Source organism: Anopheles nili, chromosome 2 (assembly GCF_943737925.1).
Source record: "Anopheles nili chromosome 2, idAnoNiliSN_F5_01, whole genome shotgun sequence".
NCBI lineage: Eukaryota > Metazoa > Arthropoda > Insecta > Diptera > Culicidae > Anopheles > Anopheles nili.
This window is the reverse complement of record NC_071291.1, coordinates 43,657,074-43,679,595: the sequence shown is the minus strand read 5'-3', so window position 1 is coordinate 43,679,595 and position 22,522 is coordinate 43,657,074. Positions and strand designations below refer to the sequence as shown.

The 22,522-nt window shown below is 46.8% G+C and overlaps 5 protein-coding genes and 1 non-coding gene across 6 annotated transcripts; 4 read left to right on the top strand and 2 right to left on the bottom strand.

Annotated features, from left to right (window-relative positions):
* The first annotated feature begins 2,464 nt into the window (after window positions 1–2,464).
* Trnae-cuc (transfer RNA glutamic acid (anticodon CUC)) lies at window positions 2,465–2,536 on the top strand. Its single transcript has one exon. It is a non-coding gene; the product is annotated as a tRNA-Glu (tRNA).
* A 1,798-nt stretch (window positions 2,537–4,334) lies between these two features.
* Window positions 4,335–8,536, bottom strand: LOC128723756 (elongator complex protein 1). Its single transcript, XM_053817525.1, has 3 exons — window positions 4,977–8,536; window positions 4,484–4,899; window positions 4,335–4,399 (listed from the first exon to the last, which is right to left on the bottom strand). The coding sequence occupies exons 1-3, from the start codon at window positions 8,534–8,536 to the stop codon at window positions 4,335–4,337; spliced, it is 4,041 nt and encodes a 1,346-aa protein (XP_053673500.1).
* Window positions 8,537–14,527: 5,991 nt separating this feature from the next.
* On the top strand, window positions 14,528–17,682 carry LOC128723745 (uncharacterized). Its single transcript, XM_053817514.1, has one exon. It carries the CDS (start codon window positions 14,528–14,530, stop codon window positions 16,298–16,300), a length of 1,773 nt encoding a protein of 590 aa, XP_053673489.1. The 3' UTR covers window positions 16,301–17,682.
* A 578-nt stretch (window positions 17,683–18,260) lies between these two features.
* LOC128730710 (protein THEM6-like) lies at window positions 18,261–19,352 on the top strand. The gene is made up of 2 exons (XM_053823789.1): window positions 18,261–18,399; window positions 18,476–19,352. Exons 1-2 carry the CDS (start codon window positions 18,261–18,263, stop codon window positions 18,907–18,909), a joined length of 573 nt encoding a protein of 190 aa, XP_053679764.1. The 3' UTR covers window positions 18,910–19,352.
* Window positions 19,353–19,357: 5 nt separating this feature from the next.
* LOC128723734 (nucleotide exchange factor Sil1) lies at window positions 19,358–21,222 on the bottom strand. Its single transcript, XM_053817503.1, has one exon. The coding sequence runs from the start codon at window positions 21,220–21,222 to the stop codon at window positions 19,888–19,890; it is 1,335 nt and encodes a 444-aa protein (XP_053673478.1). The 3' UTR covers window positions 19,358–19,887.
* Window positions 21,223–21,768: 546 nt separating this feature from the next.
* Window positions 21,769–22,495, top strand: LOC128721811 (protein THEM6). The gene has a single exon (XM_053815604.1). The coding sequence runs from the start codon at window positions 21,769–21,771 to the stop codon at window positions 22,357–22,359; it is 591 nt and encodes a 196-aa protein (XP_053671579.1). The 3' UTR covers window positions 22,360–22,495.
* Window positions 22,496–22,522: the final 27 nt, after the last annotated feature.

Genomic DNA, 22,522 nt, shown 5'->3' with positions numbered 1-22,522 from the left:
CCTCACGCGCACCTTGGAATTGGGTTACGCCCGAAGGCTTGTTTGTTTTCGGCAACTGTTTTGTCTCGAAACGGGAAAATTTCCCGCCCATCGCCCATCCAGAGATGGTGCACCTTGCGGTGAGAGCTCATCTCACTGGCTCACTGGCTGAGAGGTGAGAAGTGAGAACGAACCTGCTCACTATGTGAACCAACCATATACGAGTGACGATCGAAGTAGGCATAACCTTCCTTTTTGGAGGCTCAAATAGCGATAACAAAAATACGCCCAAAAACGGACCAAGGGATGGATTTAATTGAAAAGGTGAAAACGGCTGCCGATTGCTTATCAGCAACAGTGCGCATCATTGCCATCTACGACAATGCTCAAAAGACACACATTACTAACGGGGTGGTTTCCTTTCTCACGACACCCCACGGGCATCCCCTGCGAGAGGATCGGTTGGCTTCACCTAAATACCAAACCCCGAAGAGGTAGTCACACCCAGACCAGGTGTGTGGGTTAATCGCAGGAGGAGGCGTTGTGTTGCCGTGCAATTATAACTGTACACACGCGCCCAGACCGGGGGCAATCTTTTTCGGCCACCCAAAACAGCCACTCTACGCGCGCCCGATGGGTGCTTTCGATAAAATAATAAAATACAAAAGCAAAGAACAGCCGCCCCGTGGAAGCTGCGAATGGCGAATAGAAAAAAAAGCACACACATACAGATTTCATACATTTCACACGTGGCGAAATATACGCGTTAGCTTTAATGAGGGAAAAAGGAATACTCGCATCGTGTAGAACGGGTGTGAAAAAGTGCACTTCCCTGAGAAGGGAAATGGAAAAGCTTTTTTTTTCGTTTTTGCTTTTCTTTTTCAGAACACATGTTGAACTTGGAATAGCGTGAAAAAAGTGACATCCTTTTCCCTTGGCGCGCACCACCTGTTCTAAACACCCGGAAAGGGGCGTCGAATTGGACGAAACTGCGTTCTTGCCATGTGGTTTGTGCCTCTTGGCCCACATTTATGTGTTGTTTCTATGCTCCACGCTCTTTTTTTCGCATCACACGCCAAAGCAGCGCATTCGCATGTGCGGATATTGCGCCAGTTGGTGGAAATTAGCTAAAACTCCTTCCCATTGATGTCGGGCGGACTAGGCTAATGGGATCGGGGCTTTAAGTATATTTTTTGTGTATCGTAAATTAAATTAACCGTTTACCCAAATCTGCACACACACACACGCGCCGTGCAGATGTGCGAATTATGTGTTTTTCGTTTTTCGTTTTGAAAACGGTTACAAATTGGTTGGATTTGCGCTACCGGGCTCACATTCTGGGCTGAATCGCGTCGTTGATAAAAGAAAGGGGTGGAATCAACCGTTACCCACCGGAAGGCAGGGATCGTCTTAAGGCCTTAAGGGCACGCATTAACTTAATCGGTTGCTTTAAGCCGCTCAAGCGGGAGCAATGGAGCGGGCACGGGAAGATCATTTTTGGCAGTGTTTGGCGAAATGCCGAAATGGTAAGCATTATGTTTACCCACTTTCTGACTCTTCCCTACGCCAGTTCGAGAGGCCACAATCAATGCGATCCCTTCGATTGGGTTAATTGCTGTAATGGTGCCCGCGGTTGTGTTTTGCCAAAATGAGAGATAAACATGGAAAGCTGGCTTTATGAGTACAATTAAAGATGATCGCAACGTTCGCAAATCACCATCAGTGGAAGCGCCTGAAACGCAGTCAATCTCGACGATCTGTGAGGCAGGGTTTTGGTTCTGCTTGAGTTTGGATTTCGCAAAGCCAACAATCGATCCAACAGCCGCCAGTGGATGCGGCATGGATGCCGATGAATTCTTGCATTCCGATCACATTCCACCTCGCTGGGGAGTGGCAATTAATGATAATTTTGATTTTGGCCCGACCCCGCTTCGTGCGGGAAAAATTGGTCAACTTTTGTGCAATGGCACGGAGCGTGCGGCGAAAAGGAGGTGATGAACGAAACAAAACACCCATACACCAAAGGCAAATAATCATCCATTCGGTGCATGTGCAACGCAAGACAGGGATGCAACAGTCGATTGAGGTTAATTTGGGTATCGACGGCGAAACGCTGCAGCAGTGCGCGCTAATGGAAAATTCGCTCGTAATTTCCCCCCGGGCGTTGGATTGACTGCTACGAATGTTAGCGCATATCGCTTCAACGTTGGAAGGAAAATTCGATGGATTAACAGTGCCCAACCGAAGAGCACCATTTGATGCGCCCACACAAACGTGCACATGTGGATTTGATGCGTTTGTTACGAAAGTGTCTGCTTTCTGCCACCTTTGCAGCGGATCAGATGCGAGGGATGGTTCGATTTCCATCGCTTTCCCGCATGATCGTCGTGGAAAGTGTATGCTAAAATTGAACGAAAAGTGCAACTATGCGATGCATGTTTCGATCAGTGCACCGGGTGGATATTTGGATGACTCACCTTAACCATCCCATATTGTCTAGTGGTTAGGATATCCGGCTCTCACCCGGAAGGCCCGGGTTCGATTCCCGGTATGGGAAAGAAGTAGCTTTTTTAAATTTGTCCTATATTTTGTTTTATATCAAATTTTTGAATATAATCTTTGAAAACAACAAATGCTAACGATATCCAACATTATCCACATGAACGATATTGGAAAATGAAAACATAATCGTGCTAATTTTCGCTACCAAGCGTAACAAATGGCTCTACTAGCCCTGAGTAATCCATTTCCTTGTGCCGCAGGACGCCTTAGTAACACCGAATTTTGCATAATGCGTTCAGGTTGTATCCTTGCACAGCGAAATACAATTATTATAAGCAAATATCCAGCCACAGCCGTTTGGATAAAATCTTCATGGCACGTTGAGCGAAGAGGTACAATCAACCGTGGGGCTATAGTAACGTCTTTATAGTCAAAGATAAGACACCATGGCTTCAGCAGCCTGTAAAAGGCCACCACATGTACATCGGCGGGCGTAGAACAATCAACCAATCAGCGAAACAATTCAATGTCAAAAGAACGCGCGTAAGTGCACCCGAGAGCCCGTAACGCCGGAAGCTTTCTGAAGCCCAGCGAGGCGCTCGCAAGTGCGCGAATTACCCGTAAAGCGATTCGAGACGATTAATTTAACATGATAATTTATACGCTTAACTTGCGCGTGCGCATCGGTACTTGTCGGTAGCCGCTTTCGATGTTAGCTACGAAACAATAGATAGTGGCTGTTGAGGGGAGGATGTGCGAAATTACAAACACCCTGTTTTTGCAGCAACAGCTCACCCTTTGTGGCGGCAATGAAAAACCATGGGGTAGCGGCAGTTAAGGCTGCATAAACACCCACTTTTTGATAAAGCGTCATGGCGTTGTTCGTTTATCTCTGGAGACCCTCACAGCGCACATTGACGTTTCAGAAGCCCATTTCAGGAAGTGATACAGCACGGAGATTCACGACATACGAATGTAGAAAACTAATTGTCGTAACTCGAATAGAATCCCTTTGAACAATTGCAATGCATCGTTTGACTGCCATCTGTATGTGATGCGAAATTTTTCGTTATGCTACGAGTTTGGATATAAATACGTTACGAAGTTTCATAAATAAGCGAAGGAATTGAGGTAACGAAATTCCAAACCCCATCGTTACGAAACATTACCGTCTGCATTGAGCGATGAGCGAGAAGAAGGCCACAGCAAACAGACTCGGTGATACCTCCAAAAATATGATCACCTTCAATTGTTCTAATTATCACGATCAAACACACACACACACAAACACATACGCACGTACCTGCCAACGTGTTTGCATGCGGCCAAACTCAATTTGATTGCATTTGAAGCATTATGATGGTTTCGCTCTCCTTTGCTTTGTAGCGCATCTTCTTCGTGCAGCATTCGCCTGCTTTTAGGTTGGTCCACTTAGGAGCCGTATTTCACATTTTCCAGCACACGACCGGGCCCACCAGCCGATCGCCCTTCCGCATTCCGAGCAGGCTTACGAGACTACGAAGCTGTGGTGGATCGTGTTCTAATTACGTGGCCACGGTGAACAAGATGACGATCATTTCGCAATTCCACAAGTGGGCGGGTGTTTCGATGCTGCGGACAATGTTATAATGCGACTTGTGAAACATACCACGCGCCGTTTGATAATTTGATGAAGGTGGATTGAAATGGCCATTTTTTTACGATAAATTTCATTTTTCAACGTTGACGATGATTTTCTCTAGTAAATATTTCTCCAACTTTTAATTACAAGTAGATGTATTTTTACTTTCTTATGTACTTTTTTTTCTCATCGAAAGTTTGTTAACAAAAAATAATGTGTACTGTCGCAGTTTCTATTTCAAAACATCCCACTGCCATGGAATAGATTGTATGTCCGGCTTATACCGTTGGTGTGGCTCTAAAAAAAAGAAAAAAGCAAATTCGTCAATAGGATGCCTATACGTGCTAATTGTTGGAATAAAACTGTTCCCCCAATACTCACTTATCAAAGCGTACCGCTGTGCATCCTGTGCCTGCACCAAATCAGCCGGAGTCAGAACCGATGTTGGCACCTGAGGAGCATCACTTGCTGCATCGCTTGGTGCGGTCGTTCCACCAGCAGGCGGTAACCCGGGCACGATCATTTCCGGCACCCAAATGGCATCCAGCGAGTAACGAATCAGCTGGAAAAGGACACCATACGCATGCTGCAGCTGTTGAGCTTCCGTATCGTAACGCAGCTCTATGGCCACCTGGCAAATGGCTCGAACGTGCCGCTGTCGTTCCACACCACAGACGCGAACGACCAACGCGTGCAGTGCATCGATTAGGGCGATGTCCTCGAACGGGTTGCCTTCCTTAAGGTTGAGCAGCTTCCGCTCGTGCTTCCGGCGGTTTTTGCTCGAACGATGTGATTTGCTAAAACGAGGCGACGACGTAAAGCGTTAAAAAAATGCACAGATAGAACCAACAGCGAAAAAAGGACACCATCTTACCCCGATCGTCCGGAAGTACCGGTGTGACGTGAAGACGCGATAGTGGAATTGTCCGAGAACAGATCGCAATCCCCACAGTCAGCATCTCCGTCACCATCGTCTTCTCCAGCCGCGGCGGCTGCACGCTTACGCAATCGTTCTTCACGCACCACAGCCAAGCGGCCTTTCTGATGCAAAAACTGTTCCTTTTCCGAGGTCAGCGTCGTCTCGAGCGTTCCCAGATAATCCCCGAGATTGAGCCGAATTGTGTCCTGCAAACCAGGCTCAGAGGCAGCTAATAAGAGTGCCCGCTCGTACCGATGATCCTTCAGCAGACAATCGACGGCCAAGCGTGTGTCCTTCATGTGATCGTGGGCTATGGTGGCGGCTGCATCGTATTCTCCGGCTTCCAGCAAAGCTGGCACAAGCGATCGCAATACGGCATCAGCCGGAATCGATGCACTGGTGGATAATCGAACCACCCGACGCCAATCAAGCGCATGTCGTGCGGAAGAGACCGCTTGTTGAAGATCTCCGGCCCGTTCGTACATCAGACTAGCGTCGGCATGCTTGCCACCTTTTCGCAAGAAATCACCATAAAGGGCACAGATTCTCTGGTAGTACGTCTGATTTGTGCTGCCACGATAACACCGGAGCGCTACCGTGTACAACTGGTGTGTGCCGATGAGTTCAATCGCTTCCTGAAACCGATCCTCGTCTGATTCGTACCGCGCGATGTGTTCGAGCGCACGATCGTAACGTTTCAGATGGCAATCGATGCGATACTTCCGGTAGTCTTCCTCCATCCGTTTCAGCTCGTTCAGGAAGGGCAAGTACTCCTTCGGATCCTTCTGGGATTTTGTGGCGACAAACAGAACTAAACCGAAATCGTACATGCCCAGCGCGACATTATAAAGCACGTTCACTTCGACTAAGTACAGAAGGTATCGGAGCGCTTCTTCTGCTGCATCGGGCGTGGGCTGTTTCTGTTTTAGTGTCCATATGAGTGCGAGTCCTTTCTCCAATTGGCCCTGCTTCACGTGGCAGGTAATCTTCGGCAGCGTCAATATAGTTGGTTCCGGATCCATCGCTTCAAGGAGCCGCTCGCAACAGAACCGAACTTTTTCCTCGATCGCGCATCCCCCAGCCTCTGTCTGATCCTCCCGGTTAAGGTAGTTGCTTTCATACATCTGGCGGGCGTCCTGATTCGAAAGATCGGTTATGAACAAATTCAACCAGTTGACGTTTGTAATCTGGACGAGGAAGTGCGAGCCCAGATGCGCCATAAAGCGTGCGAAATCGTGATCCACAAGAAGATTAAGGTTTATGCGCTCTTTGCGCATAATATCGAACGCCTCGTAGTACTCCAACGCGTCCAAATGTTTCGCTATTAGACACAGCGATAAGACGCGAGGATTGATGGCTTCCAGATTACCACGGGGCAGCTGAAAGACGGTTCGGGACGCCTTCGCCACAACGGTCACCAGCTTTGAGCCACGCTCGATTTTCCGCTCACCTACGATGGCTGCCGGAGTACGGGCTACAGCCCGCTCATCTGCGCGTAAGGATATGAACTTCAGCTCGGAGATGGTGGTACACAGGAGATACGATTCGGTGAGCAACGCGGACGTCACATCCGAAGCTATCAGCGTTCCGTTACGGTAAAGATTGCGACGATTAGGAGCCAACGCGAAAAGCGTTTTTTCGGGATGATCGCGAACTGTGAACAACTGCTCACAAAAGGCCGGTAGCGTTGAACTGTAGGGTTGAACAATCTTTTTACACCTTATGCCCTTGTCAAACGTTAGTCCATCTACCTCCAGCAGGCGACCGGAGGACAACTCGACGAGTGCCTTATCCGATCCGGAAGCTTCAATACAGCCGATCCACTCCGTACCACGCTTTTCGATGTGTATGCTCTCGTAAGAAGAACCCGCCATGATTTCTTCCATGCCATCATGGTAATGTTGCTGGCGCCCTTTGTCTGATGCCTCAATGTAGAACACGGCGCAGTCTCCGTTGTGCACCATTACAAGATGGTCCGGATTGATCCACATCCAGTGCTGATACGTATTTTCGTGCGGTTCCGGAAAGGGATCGATCTTAAGCAGCTCTTTGACGCCAGACAGTACTGAACGAGTACCGCAATCGGAAAGTGCAACATCGTATAAAGTGATTTCCCCAAACGAGTCAATGGTATAAAACGCGTTAGAGCTGATGTCCTGCCGCGTGCTTATCCAGCGCCCGGGTGAACGAATAAATCCCACCGCGTTGATCGGATGTTTCTGCTCCAGTGTGTAGCTGCACATGGGCGGAGGAATAACGGCGCGCCGAAAGTTGGTAAGGAGCAGCCGGTTGCTATCGATGACGGCTACCAAAGCCTCATCATCCTCACCGTGGCCGACAGATCGATCGACACGAAACTCAAATCGGATCCTCTCGTAAGACAGTTCTTCCAACGTTAACAAGTGTAAGGTTTTCCCCGCAGAATGGCGCTGGTCCCAGTGCATCCCGGCAACATGCGTGGAGTCCGTGTAATGCATACGCTGCTTCAAGTACCAATGATAATTTCCAATCACGTACAGGTCCACATAGCAGGTGCAGTTTTCACCGTCAACCCAGTGGACGGCAAGAACGTCTGAGTCCGGGCTCCAGTGTAACGAGACCACTTTTTGATTCTTGTGTGGTTCCAGCGGCAATGGTATTTCGCGATGGCGTAAGCCATTCTTTTCAAACAGTGCTATAACACATTTCTCGCCCAACACCTGCGTGATCGCAATCCATTGACCAGAGGGACGCCAAGCGAGTGGTCCGCGCAAACCGTTACACCTCTCCGAAGTATACTGCAAGACTCCTTCTTTGTTGAACACCTTGAAGGCGCGTTGTCCGAAAGGGGCCAAAAAAGCTACCGCAAAGTACTCGCCATCTCCTCGCCAGCTGATGTCGACGCTGGTGTCTCGATGCTCTCGGTCATTTGAATCATCGTCTTCATCGGGATCGGATTTTTTGGCGGCCGCTTTTCCTGCCGACCCATGGAATTGGGTTTCCTTTTTGCCCCAGCCAACGCTCATGAACTGCCGATCACCAAACGTGTCGTCATTCAGCTGTACCTCGCTGATCGCTTCGTACTCGCTACCGATCATGGTAACCACGTTCATGTTACCATCGACGAACACGACGAGTTCCTGGTCTGGGCTCCACTGCATCGCCTTGATTCCATGACCGCAGTGCGTAGGTACGCTCGAGACAGAAGTGTTTAAATTGTATACTACCACACTTCCTTCGGATAGTGCACAGCACAGCTCGCCGGTCAGAAGTAGATGTTCTACAGCGATTATTTTCGAGTTAGGGCAACCGTCCAATATTAGCTCATCGGCGATTGGATACTCTGGTGCATATTCCTCACATCCACCGACTGGAGTGGCCGGTTCATTGAGTGTTACACGATACAGCCGATCACCGGCAACGTAATAAAATTGATCGTCATTAGTTTGATCAATGATAAAGGCGTCAACATCACCGAAATCACTAAGATTCTTCAGATCGTGTTTCGAATGCGATACACGGTACAGGTTCCTCATTGCGTTTTTGTTGCTATAATCATAGATTCGCCTGTATATAAAGAAAGTGTAGATACTATTTTAGATGATACTTTAACGAATGCTTAGTGATGTTGCGATTTTAGTTACTTTATGCCGCTTTATTAGTCATTTGCATCTGGAACTACGTTCGAACTATCACCATGCGGCAATTCACAACTGTCATTTTAACCCTCAAGAAACGGCATATACTGTACCAGATGTAAACAAATGCACACAGTGGTGGAAAAGTTACTATGTTTAAATATTCAAACAATTATGCTTTAATAGTACTGCTTATAAAAAAATATGTGTCTTAATACGGCCAGGCTCTTCTTAAATAAATAACAATAACATAACAATATATGTCAAAGTAATATTCCATTACCTCTATTAATGCCTTTAAAAAAAATAACATCCTTAGAGTCGTTTTGAAACACAATGAACCAGAAAAGGAATGTCTTAATTGTCTTGAATATACTGATACCCCTAAAAAACAATCGAGATAAATAAAAATAACAGTCTTCTCGACACAATAACTTAAACAAATGTTAAAGAACCTGCTATAAGCAAGCAAAGATCAGTCACTAAGTATTATTCGATTATGGCTCTACACAAAAAGGTTTTAACTCTCACATGGATCTCGTATCTTTTAAATATTTAGATAGGTAACGTAATTAACAACTTTCAAAAGTTATCCGTTCTATAACGTTCTATAACGGAACCATGTTCTATAACTGTGAATAAAATGCAAATATTTCAAATCATTGCTGCAACTGTATACTTTACATACACTAGCCCTGCTACAAAATGTAGTTCGTATAAGCTAAAGCTCTCGCTTTTTTCTGTGTAATAGGAATGCATTGTCTTGCTATTATGACGTCACGACACCTAAAATAAGAGTAAGCGCAATATGGGATCATACCTCTTCGCCCGGGTATTCAGATGCCTTTTTCTGCGAAAATTTTTCGTTCTGTTCAAAACGTTCGTCTGTGGCTCGGTGGATAGAGTGAATTTTTGTGCGTTCAATTTTCTGATAAAGTGCGTTTTTCGTTTCAACAACCTCCAACAATCTCCGTTGTGTCTCTCTTTAACATCTATAGCTGTTGTTCCGCGTGGTAAAAGAAGCGTGATTTAGCATCGTGATTGTCGTACATAGTGCCGTTTGTGTTACCGGTTTTTCGTTGGCGGCGGTAGCGCGAGCGTATGAATGCAGGAAATGAATTGACATCTACACCGAAGCATTAAGCAAAAAGTGCGCCCAACATTCAGTAATTGATACTGCTAAGTGAAGCAAGTTGATCCCAGGAGTTGTTATCTGTTGCGTGCGTGCGTTTCACAGCAATAGCTGGTTTTTATCGTCCGCCAAGTGATTCGCTGTGGTCCCATCCGTACTGTGCGTGCGGAACTCCAAAGGAAGCATTCTGCAGAAGCATAAACCATCAAAATCAGGCGAGGATTCCGCATACGAAAAGGTAAACTTTCAAGGCGCTGAGGGTGTGTTCTTGAGCTAAGGGAATTAAGGTTATTTTCGCTTTCCTTGCGGTCGCCGCAAGTGGCCGCCAAATCTGAATAACGGGTACAAAACGCGGGATCTATCGAGATAAAGGTCTATACAGCAATTCGTAACGAAGAGGTAACCAAGCCGAGACACTGTTTCACCATGGCAGTGGTGCCCGTGCTAAAGGGAGACGACAGCATGTCGTTTCAAAATGGCGCTCGCATTCTGAAGGGCTCGCGATAGTTGCGAACGGACAGAGGTGTTTTTTGTAGTTTTCTGTAGGTGTTTATCGTGTGGATTTGTTATTTGTTAGCGAAATTACATCGAAAAATTATCAGCTTTGTGAAAAACGGTAATTGAAACCCGAAATCGAATAGTTGAATGCACCGAGAAGCCATGTAGTATTGTGTTTCTGGAATCAGACGGTTAGTTATGTGGTATTTCATACCATACGACGGGTAGAACTTTTGCCTAGGCAGCATAAGGGAAACGAATGGTATGAAAGAGAAGACCAATAATACGAGTTCTCTTCGTTCGTTTCTTGGCAACCGTTGGCTCTAGATGGGATGGCTGGTGGTGTCTTGATAATTATTATTGAACCACAAGTGATAAACAAAGCAGGCCCTTCAGTAGTGCACGCATGTAGAAAGTAGAAAGTCGGCAGTTTTTCTCCTTCCTTTTGCAGGAAAAATAAATTGTTCATAAAAAAAAATTACGTTGCAATTGATGATGTGTGCGGGTTAAATCATCATGGTTTGTCAACTTTTGCATTATTTTCATCATTTGTTACTGTTTATAGCTATCAAAATCTTATTGTTCTATTTCAAGATGTTCTATGCCTATGATGATTAACAATTTGACAACAAATGATTTGATTGCAGCTAAATGGCCAGATTTTATAACGACCAATTTTTATTGCTCTCAAGCAATAAACTTTTAATATAGTCCAGCACGAAACGCCACTGTGATAATATCTCGCAGAGGAGGGCTCGCGATAGTAACGGATGAAATGAAAAGCCGTCCAACAGGTTTCTTTTTTCTTCCATACGGCATCCACTTGAACTTGCCAAGTGAGTCCGTTGGGTGTTGCAGGAACGACCTCGACAGATACACCGTCTGTTGTTCCGCCTGGTTCAGCGAACATGCTCAGTCGGACACGCTTCCCAGACGACAGGTCGTTCGATCTTCTTCTTGGTCTGGTGGTTGGATTTTTGCGCGCCTTGTGTTTGTAAACATTTTACCCCAATGCACGCTGGCGTGAGGGTGGCAATTTCGCGTACAGTTTTGCGCGCCATTTTTTGAACGGGTTGCAAAGAAAGATGGGAAAGTCAAGTAGTTAATCTGGCCGGCGTGAGAAGAATTTGATGCCCAAGAGATAGGTTTTGTTTGGTTTGAAGAATTTGAAACCAGTTTTAGAGTCCGAATCCGTGTACCGACAATCCGGCATGCAACAACAGGTGCGGTATTGTAGAACTTTGCAGAATGTCTCACAGAAAATCCAAGCCAATGTCGAAGGGACTTGGTATTATGTGGGTTCTCTCACATAATTGGTTGGTTTAGTACAAAAGAAACTGAATCACATAAAAATGATCTTCAAGCAAACAAGCTCAATGCGTACGATTTTTGACTCGCATTAACTAGCATTCGGACTAATCCAGCTATTAAAAAGTGTTTGCGTCTTTGTTTGATGAGCCATTTTCTACTGTCAGGGGGCGAACGTTTGGCAAGGTATTAAAAAAACCTTCCTTTTAGATATGTCATGTCCATCTTGGCATGAGATCTCTCGACTCATTATGGTGATATTTATAAACCCTACCGGTCTCTGAGCGGTTCAGGACACCAGTAGGGCATCGAGCGCCTGTTCCCAAACACGGCTTTACAGATCTGGCAACGGGCAACTCCACATCCACAACCCTCGATCGCTCTACCTTTCCCAAAGGATACCACCACTAACCAACCGACCAGGTCTGGGTGATGGATGACGAAATTAGAACCATGCCGTACAAAAGTGCGACGCGTCGTAAACTTGCGTCGATCCCAATGATATCGGCACACGCGCTAAAACGCGCCCGCGACACTTGCCCAACTCTTACGCCCATGGACCTGCACACACCTAACGATGGGACTTGCGGTCTCTTTAAAAATAGCAGACAACACTTCCATCGCAGTTTGGCCTGCTAGCCGCCAGGCCGGGCCAATGTGTCTCGGTCAACGTGGGAACCGAACGCACGCGAAGAAGCTTATATAAAAAAATTAGCGATCCACGCCTCTTAGCAATGACCGAGGCGGGACTCGTTTGTTAAGATTATAGCCACCCCACGCGACCCGAAAGAACGACGAACACATGTGCGTGCGTGGTGTTGGCGCGACCATATTGGCGGTAGTATTTGTATCGATTTTTTCGCCGCTGCTTGCGGTCGGTCATGGTCAACAGTGTTGTTTTTATTTCGTTAAATTCGCGCCTTTCTGCCTTTCAGGGCAGGCTCGTTCAGTTTGGGAGAACCTCATAACACCGGTTTTATGGTAAGCAAATTTTATTGCTTTGATAATTTACATAAGCCAACATTCACGCTCTGCTGCTTCCCGTCACGTGTTTGTGCCCGCGAGTACGCGCCGTTAGGAATGCTCCGGACAGGTGATATTTTAAGAAAGAGCACACTCCTCCGCGAGCATGATCGCGGGGACATGTTATAACGCCGAGAGCACTGCGGAATGCGCAAGAACTGAATATGTTTGCCTCATGTTTGGTGGTGGTGGTGGTGATGATGATTCTTATCTAATCTTATGCACGGGAATATATGTGTAGAACAGGAGCATTTTGAATCATGATGCTGCCTACATTCATGTTGGAATAATTTAACCTGCAACCAGCGAAAGGAACCTGACAGAGAGGAAATCCTTCGGTTGATTTCCTCTGACACTCACCCGTTCGCTACGTCGCACATCCGCGTCTAGGAATGTTTTCCCTTCGATCTCTTTCTATTCAATTCCTTATTTTCCTTGTGCAGCATTTCTAAACGTCGTCTCGCAAGGGAAGATTAAAACGCAACGCTCGATCGCGTCGTGTTTGAGGCGGACTTGAAGTGGATGAACATCCCCAAAGCATCTCTCTTTCCCTCGGCGTTACAATCAATCGTTTCGCTTGTCAGGCGCAGTCATCGAAGCTGTGCCCGAAACTAGTGAATGACAATATAAAAGCATCTTCTTCCGTCCCTTCAGTTGCCCTCGAAGTGCTATCTTCCTGCGAGCCGGGGGACATGAGGTGAAGCGGGAGTAAAGTGGCCAATGTAGGTGGCCTGATAAAGGTTGGGCGAGACAAACGGGTGGGTGGCCAGCCCCCACACCATGAGCGGGTGTGGTTGTTTTTATGTCGCCTTTATTTCGAATACAATTCTTCGAATGCGTTTCGCAATGTAGGTGAGGGGTGGACATTTGGGAGTTGTTTTATTTTGTACTCTGTTTGCTATGTTGTAGCGCAATGCAACGGAATGTGGATGTGTAACAGAGGACTGGCGAGGGACTGGGGAACGACGGATTCGTTGGGGATAATTATTCCTAAGACCCCACACCAACACCCGCGTGTGCTAGGAGAAGCATTGGCGTGTTGCCGGTTTCGCTTTGTTTGTATTCGCGAACCGGAAGAACGTGTTTCATATTGGCAACACAAAGTGAGGCTGGGCAGCAGACGCTGAAGTAGCAACATACATTAGTGTGCTGTTGAATCAAGCATACGAGCGCGCGATTTTGACGGTGCGAAGCTATTCTTATGTGTGTTAGGCAAGAAAAGCTGTAGCACATTTATTATGTGTCAAAGGAGAGGAACCATCCGTGGGTATAACAATATTTGCGAGCATAATATTCTCCTATACAACGTTTTGTATGTTGTTGAATTGCCTGTTAAGTGTATATTAGCAGCAGGGAGCATGGAAACTACTGTATTTACATTTATTTAGCGTGTGTGGCTCATTTTTTGACTAATTGTTAGGCAGTGAGAAGCGTGTTGATTTCGCTAATATACTAGGCGACGTATGTTACATGAATACGCGCGTATATTCGCATTATATACCGGCATTACTGCCTGCTGTAGTCGTCGTCGAGCGGGTGTATGACCAATCAGTGTCATCTGATGGTATTGGTACGGCATACCGATCTTCGCTGTATATAGAGCACGCGCGACATGTGAGCGATCATCGCGAACCAAGATGAGACCGAAGCTACCCGGTCGAGTTTTAGCTGTAGTGAATACGCCATCTACACACCACCACCAAAGGTTGCGAGCACTCGAGCTCACGGGAAGCACTCACTGATTAACGAACGGCACGTCGCAATCATTCTGCGATCGTATCCAATCTTGCTATACAACACCGGAGGGGTTTTCGTTAAAATACACGCGTGTAGGAGTATAGAAGTTGTGTCGTTTTCGAAAAATAAATCCTTCGCCGAAGTGACTTTATGTACTAACTCTTCTCTTTGTTTCTCTTTTTCTCTTGTAGATGTCGCTGCAAGTGTCGAACCAAACGTCCGGACGCCGTACACCACAGGTGTACCAGGGATTCGGCGGTGTAGCCGGAGCTGGTGGTGCCGCAACAACACCAACGGCCAGTAACGGCAGCTCAGCTGGCAGTGGACTCGGAGGAGGTGGCGGTGGATCGGTTGGCCGTCCACCAAAGGGAGCCGGCAAGCAATCGCAAATTCCGATAGCGATCAGTGGCGCCGGTAGTAACGAGACGACAGTACCACCGATGGCCGTGGTACAACAAGGCGGTCCAGCATCCCTAGACGGTTCCTTGAATCAGTCGGGTTTGCCCACTCCGAAGCAGTACCAATTTGATCACCAGTACGGGACGATGCTTGCGAAGGATGTCGCTATGCAGCTAGCACCGGGTGGTCAACCGTCCGCAGGCTCCGGACGGAAGGCAACCAATGGAAGTGGTGGTGCACAGCAGACGAATACCGGTAACATGTCGGCACAGAAGAAAGGATCTGTCCTTGGTTCAGTGGATGTGTCGGTTGGAAAACTGGAGACTACCACCACAAACGTTGCAGCCGTTGCTGGCATTTCGGCTGAAGGCTCAAAGCTGCGGGACAGCCCTCGGTCGGGCACACGAGCCCAGCAGCAGCAGCAACAAAAGTTGGACGAAGTGGTAGCTTCGCCCAAAAAGCAGGAACAACAGCAAACACCAAAGCCGTTCGATAATTTGCTGTTAGCGGAAAAGCCACTCAAGGGCTTTGGAATAGAAGACGATGATATGGAGTCGCTGATGATGTCGACGTGGGATTGGGAGAATGAGGATTCTCCGTTGCAGCCGGTGCGTTCCGGCACCACACCAGCTAAATCCAAGCTTCCGAAGGCAACCCCACAGGTACAGGTCGGTGATAACCCATCCAAGACGAGTGGCAAGCAGGACAATAAGACCACTACCACTACCGGAGCAGAGGAACAAAAGTCCACGGGAAAGAAGACGACCGGCAACACGGAAAAGCAGCAACAGCAGGAAGAGATGACACGCTCTCCGAAAGCGGCTCCGGTTAGCGTTCCGGAAGCCGATCCGCCCAGCACACCGACAAGCGGTGGGGGTGAATCGCTGATCGGTCGCCCACTGCGCTCCATTTCCGGTCGTCGTTCTACGCGCCCGATAAGCGACATTAAGCTTACGTTCCAGCGCCGGTCGACCGATGCTCACGATGATTCGTTCTCCAGTCTGAACGTGACGGTCGGTTCGGACGTCGGTAACAACAGCCTGTTGTTCCGTACGCCGGGATCGGCTACACGCAAAAGAAAGGATATGACTCCCGAATCGACATCGGACGGACCGGCACATGTTGACAGCCCCAAGCGGGCTCGGCTCGATTTCAGTGGATTCCTTGGTTTTGTTGCCAGCCCTGTGACGATGCTGAAGAACCGGCTATCGCGTGTCAAGCTGCAGTCGCCAAGCGTGGCCCGTTCGCTGGCCGTCGAGGAGGAGAACGCCTCTAAGGTGGTCACTGCCGAAGCCACCACAACTACCAGCGCTAGCGTGACGACTCCGTTGGAGGTAGCAGATGCCACTAAGGATAAGCCGGAAGAAAAGGAGGCCTCTGGAGCGACGTCGATGGACGTTGACGTGGCCAACAAAGAACCGCAGGAAAAGATCGACCAGACGGAACTGCCTCCGAAGGATGACACCGATCAGCAACAATCTTCCTCCAGCACCGCCGCCGATGATGAGGTCGAGGTGAAGATAGTCACAGACAAACAGCAGAAGCAGTGGTGTAGTATTATGTAAAGAGCAACAGGGCTCGAGGCGGAAATTTGAAACCATACCGCAACAATCCGGGTCCCCAAACCACCTCCAGCATGATTCGCTGCGGTGTGTTAAAGCCTCTCTTTTTTCCACTTTATTTTTTTCTTTCTCATTTTAAAAGAAATCTCGCTCTCACATTTTTCAAGCCCCCACGGCCGGTCGGTCAAGCTTCGTTGAGGATGCCACGCCCTTCCATCGCCCTTTTTAGGCATCCATGACATATTATCATTATCAAAAACAGGAAGGTTTCCACAACCTGCATATATGAGCTGTTTATCAGATTTTTTTAAAATTACATTTAATAGGGATGTAGTGCGTGCATATTTCCATCAATTCTTGGAAAAGTGCAAATGTAAGGATAGTGGAGGTAGAAAAATAGTGTCAACAAAATATGGACCTATATTTTGTTTGTTTGTTCAATTTGTGTTTTCTCAATGCACTGCACGCGTTAGAACGGTATTCAACATCAAAAGCAGAAAGCTATACCGTAGTAGCTTACGGTGGTTCGTCGTTTCTCTGTACTCATTAGTATTTTTTATTGCTATCAATAGAAAGACAGATGAAAAGGATAATAGAAGAGCCACAGAAGGAATCATATATAAAGAACAAGAATATAATCGGTACATCCCGATCGAGAGAATAATATTTTGTGAAATCAAATCAAACGAGAAAAAAAAACAGGACACACCACCAAGATGAAAATGATACGTACAAAAAAAACAGTTTGAGAAGGCGGAATATTTCAAATGCGCTAGCAGAATTTAGATGAGGAACGTTTTTAGTATCCACATTAGAGTCGTTTATAATTTGTTTTAACATGATAAACAGTAGAGCGAGTGCAGCTGAATTTTCGATGTGATTCGAAATACGTAAAAATCCGCAGAATTACAGAACAACAACTAGAGGAAATATTAAATATCCATGCCAGTACGCGGAAAAACGTGGCCGTTTTGTTTGTTCATTTTTTTTTTTGTTTTTTGTTTTTCGATTGCAAACCGGCAGCGTGCAGTAACTAGGGGGTTGAAAATAATTCATCCGTCTTCCCGGAATGCATGCAAATAAATACGTAGTGCAAGTAGTTCTCTCTCATCTATGTGTTCTACTTACGCGGAGATTAATGAAGCACTAATCTACTCATATGCATTATTATCGTTAGTGGCAATGGATGTAGCAATGGACGTAATGTGAGAAAATTTCCTCAAGAAGGTTAAAAAACGAACAAAACTATACAGTTTCGTGAAACGTCTTCAACTTCGGTATAGGAATATTACAATTATATCACAATTTATTGCGTAACTAGTAAGTTTTCGTATAATTTTACAAACCGATCACAATCATAAACGAGAAGAGTGAATAAAAAGAAGGTCGGGCAAGCTGAGAAAACCTGCTCGCCGATCGATCTACACATGAAAAAATGTAGCATTTTCGAACGTTAGAATAAATTGAGAAAGATACGTCTTAGATCGCTTCAATGTATCACGAGAGTGCGTGCAATATAACCGACATTTTGACGATCAATTGCGTTAGCCAACGGCAGTTGCGTGTAGTCGATTTTACGATATCCTCCCCGTACCACGTGTTATCTAATCGCGAGCCGCTAATCTGAAAACGGAATTACGTGTGAGTTTGGTTTTGATCCATAGAAAAAGGCATGTACTTCACCATAAGCTGCCTTTTCGCACTTCGAAACCGAGCTGAATGGTAAGTTTGGATTGTAACAGGCGGGAGATAGTAGTATATATTCCCTTTTTAACATTCTTCAAGGATGCCTCTGTTCATCAGGTCAAACGCATGCGCGCGAAGTCTATCGCACCTGGTCTTCTAGCGGGCATTCTGTCAAATTGACAGAAACGATCCGAAGAGAACCACGCGTATCGTTTAACGCAAGCAACGAGAGTTATCTGGTTCTCTAGTATCGTTTGCACGGCACAGGTGAATAAACATGTGGTCGCTGGTAGGATGCGTGGCTCTACTTTACGCCTTGTGCGATGTGAATTACTTCATCCGGACGTTCTGCAGCTTGTTGCACGTGATGCTGGTGCCGGGGAGAATCAAAGTTACGGACACACGATCTACGGTGAGTTGAAGGCGGTTCAAGCTGGATGCTGAAGGTCCTAATTCAAATCCGTCCGGTTGGGCGATTGTTTACTCCTGCAGGTTTCTGTACGACGCAGGACGTTGATTTCCTGCTGAATCACATGAACAACGGGCGGTACCTGCGTGAGCTGGACTTTTGCCGATTCTACTGGTACGGGCGGACGCGTTTCTGGCCGCTCACAAATGCAAAGAACTTGCTGCAGGGCGAGTGTATGGTGCGTTACCGACGCATGTTGCCCATCTTCAAGCCGTACAAGGTGGAAACGCAGCTCGTCTGGTGGGACCAACAGTCGATCTTTTTCGAGCATAAGTTCATCACGCTGCATGACGGATTTGTCCGCACGGTGGCGTATACGCGCCAACGCGCTATCGGCACCGATCTGCTCGAGTATGTCAAGCAGTTCCCGGAGTGCCGGGACAGACCAACCCAACCAGCCGTGTTGAAGAGCTGGATCGAAGCCAACGAAGCGAGCAGTCAGCAGTTACGGAAGTGAACCAAGCAGCACCTTCGTTCGCGCTTGGTACGTCTGTTTACGATCGCACTTTCTTCGATCTCTCTTTCGTTACCTCGATCGCACGCGTAGTGTGTGCGTTGCGATCGCGATGAACGCACACCACCCTATGGCCGACAGTGGACAGTGGAAAACGATCAGCCAGTCAGCAGCAGGTTTTCATCGTGGCATATCGATCGCATAAAGTGCTGAGCACCATCGTATATCTAGTCGTTTCAAAACAGTACCCCTTGGCGTGTGCGTGTACCTTCGTAGTTAAAAGTTACGGTAAGCTTACGGGTAGCATTTTTTCTTGTGTATTATCGTATCGCCGTGAAAAGGGCTGTGCGGATCTGCGTGCTTTGTAAGTTTCGTATTGCAAATCGAAGAACAGGGCAACCACTAAGTGTTATGTCTGAAATCCAAGCAACCCTTGACACGGAAGTTGGGGATAAAGTCCACATTAAATCATGACAAGCAAAAACTAGAAAACAAGTGCTTGCAGAGAGGCTTCTAAGCCAGGGTAGTATTATACTTTTTCATAAGTATGCACAAGCGAGTTTGAATTATTGTAAAAAAAATCCGTTAATGGTTAAATTAATACGACCGGTTTTGTGTATATTTTACAATAAACTCTTGCAGTGACGTAAGCAAACAGTTACAATTCATCATCCAAAGGGAAACTAGTTTATAGGCATGTTTTTCAAATTTGTTTGGAAAAAAGGTCGTTAATGTGCCATTTTTAAACACTTGCATTTGTATGCAATTAGCAGTTCCGTGCATATTCAGGTATACACAGTTATTTCGATAGAGACAGTATTCCTTCTGGAGCATGGAAAATAATATGAAGTAAAGTGTATGTACTTGAACATTTAACATTGGACGTAATATATTTTTTTCGCTCATAAATAATTTGTTCAGTCACATTTGGACGCTACTTAGTTTCTAGTGTTATGGAGTAATTTATCATTATTTACGGGCTCACAGTTCATCTTTTGGGTGCCCGTAAAGCGCTACGACGAAATCGTCGATGTTACGCTGAATTTCCCGTCTATACTCCCCAAGTTCCACGTCGTCCGTCAGCCGGTTGTCGAGATTGTTTCGTAACACAAGTAATGCGTGCCGGAACAGCGGACACTGGGACCAGGAATCGTGGCAAAACAGGCTACAAACCCTTAGCGCTTTAACCGTTTCATCGATAAGGTTATCCTCCGGGACTAGGGCGTTTTTCTGCAGGTGAAAGAATTCCCCCGCGTGTTTGCAGAACTCCGTTTTCTGCAGCCCCTCGGTGAGCTTCGTCGAGCGATACTGCTCGACCGTAATCGCATCATTTTGCTCGGCGTCGACCGCATTGGTGTAGTCGTCCAGTACGTCTGCGATCAGCTGCAACACCTTAACCTTTACCTTCAGCTCGACCTTCTTGTGCCACACGTCGTACAGCACGCTGTAGCCGTGTGGAGTGAGCAGTTGCTTTTGTGCGAATGGAAATTTACGCACCAAACCGCCGAACGCAAACAGGGCGGCCGAAATTTCCTCCGTTGCCGTGGCGCGCCCAAGTGCAGTGAGCAAGTTCGAGCCACCGTTTCGGTCGATCAGGGCGACCTTTGCTTTGGGATTATTCTGCACGATGATGCCGAGCAGTTTGAGGCCCTGCACGCGTGTCAGCATATCGTCCGTGCGGTTTATGCTCGGCCAGATAATTTTCTCCACACCACCGCGATCGATGAACAGCAGTGCATTGTCGATCTGATGCGATAGGTACTGAAGGTCTTCAAAAAGTGCGTCCAGCTCCTGTCGTTCGGAGCCCGATCCTTTCGGGAGTGCTTCACCGAAACGTTCAAATAGATCGGCCATGATTTCACCATCGCTTTTCAGTTCCACGTTGGCTTCTTTTAGCTCCTGTTTGATCTGCTCGTAACTTTTGTACCGGTCACGGACGGATTCGTCCGAGCTTTCGTCATCGTACTCATTTGCTGGTATGTCTCGCAGGGCTTCTTTGAGTGCCTCCAACTTCATACCGCCAACGGTTGTTGGGTCTCCAACGTTAGCACCGCGTACCCGGTGGTCTTGTAGTTCTTCTCCCGGTACCATAGACAGCGACGATTCGCTACCATCGTTGTCGAGCAATTTCGCCTCCTTTTTGCCCGTAGTCAGGTTGATCCTCACATGCAATCCTTCCGGGATCGATTGGCCCTCTTTGATCTCCTGCCACTCGTGGGTTGCGACGAATTTTGAAACATTCGACCCTAACTCGGCTCGTGCGCTGATTGAACACAAAACTGTTAAAAATAGAGCTAGCAGAAGTTTCCGCTTCATGTTGTCTGTCGTTTAAATGCCTGGTGCCTGACTACTGAATGGATTGTGACGAAGAGCAGGTCTTATACCATCACGGTATGACGAAACAAATCGTCCTGATTTCGAGGGAGAACTTGTGTTTCGTGTTTCAATCCTACGAGGTACACGTCATAGTCTTCTCTTTGATGGCACTGAGAAGGATATAATTATCACGAATTGAATGAAATCACTTAAGAAATAGCGATATTTGAATAGTACCTACAATGAACCGGTCTTTTGAGTAAATTTGAGGGCAATCGTTCTTGTTTGGTTCAGAACAGAAACACACGTCAGTGCGGAATGGTTATGATGTGTAACCGAGCAGTACTAGATTTATTTTTCGAGCAGTTAGGAATGTAAACAAACGCAGATTTTTCGAGTTTCATGGATTTGAATTTTCGTGCGATCGATCGTTTTTTTCTCAATAACAAATTTTTATCAACATTACATCCAAAATTAGTTTTACAATTAATTCTGCTTCGAATAGCTATTAACATTATTTCCCTTTTTTTTCTTCAACTGTAGACAATGTTTACCTGTGCGTTTTTGGTCGGCCTGCTCGTCCTGTACATGATCTGGGATGTGAACTATTTCCTCCGCTGTGTGGCCACGCTCGGTTACGGTATGCTGTTCCAACGCAAACGTAAAGTTACCGACCAGACGGCCATATACGGGCTCTGCACAACCCAGGATGTAGACATCTTTATCCGCCACATGAACAACGCCCGATACCTGCGGGAGCTAGACTTCGCTCGGTTCCACTTCTATGGTCTGACCGGTATTTACGGTAAAATAAAGGCGAAGCGAGGCGGTGCAGTTCAGGGTGCATCCAGCGTACGCTACCGACGGACAATCCCCATCTTTACCGCGTACAAAATTACCACCAAGCTGGTTTGGTGGGACGAGAAAGCCATCTACCTGGAGCAGCAGTTCGTAACGCTCGCCGACGGGTTTGTACGTGCCGTTGCCATGTCCAAGCAGTGCATCACCAACGTAGACGTACTGGAACTGATGAAAGAATTTCCCGGGGCAGAGCAGAGACCAGCGATGCCGGACGATCTCAAGCAGTGGCTCGAATCAATTGAAACATCCAGCCAAAAACTGCGCAAGGATAAGTAATCCGACGCACCACTGACAAGCGCGACGATGTAGTTTTAGTTCCTGTTCGCGGGCATTCATTCTGGGTTCAACGGGAGAGGGATTTACTTGCCATGCAAGACAACAGTACTGATTACTGCTTACATTCGAATAAAACATACGCAACGTGTCCCGAGTAATTTTC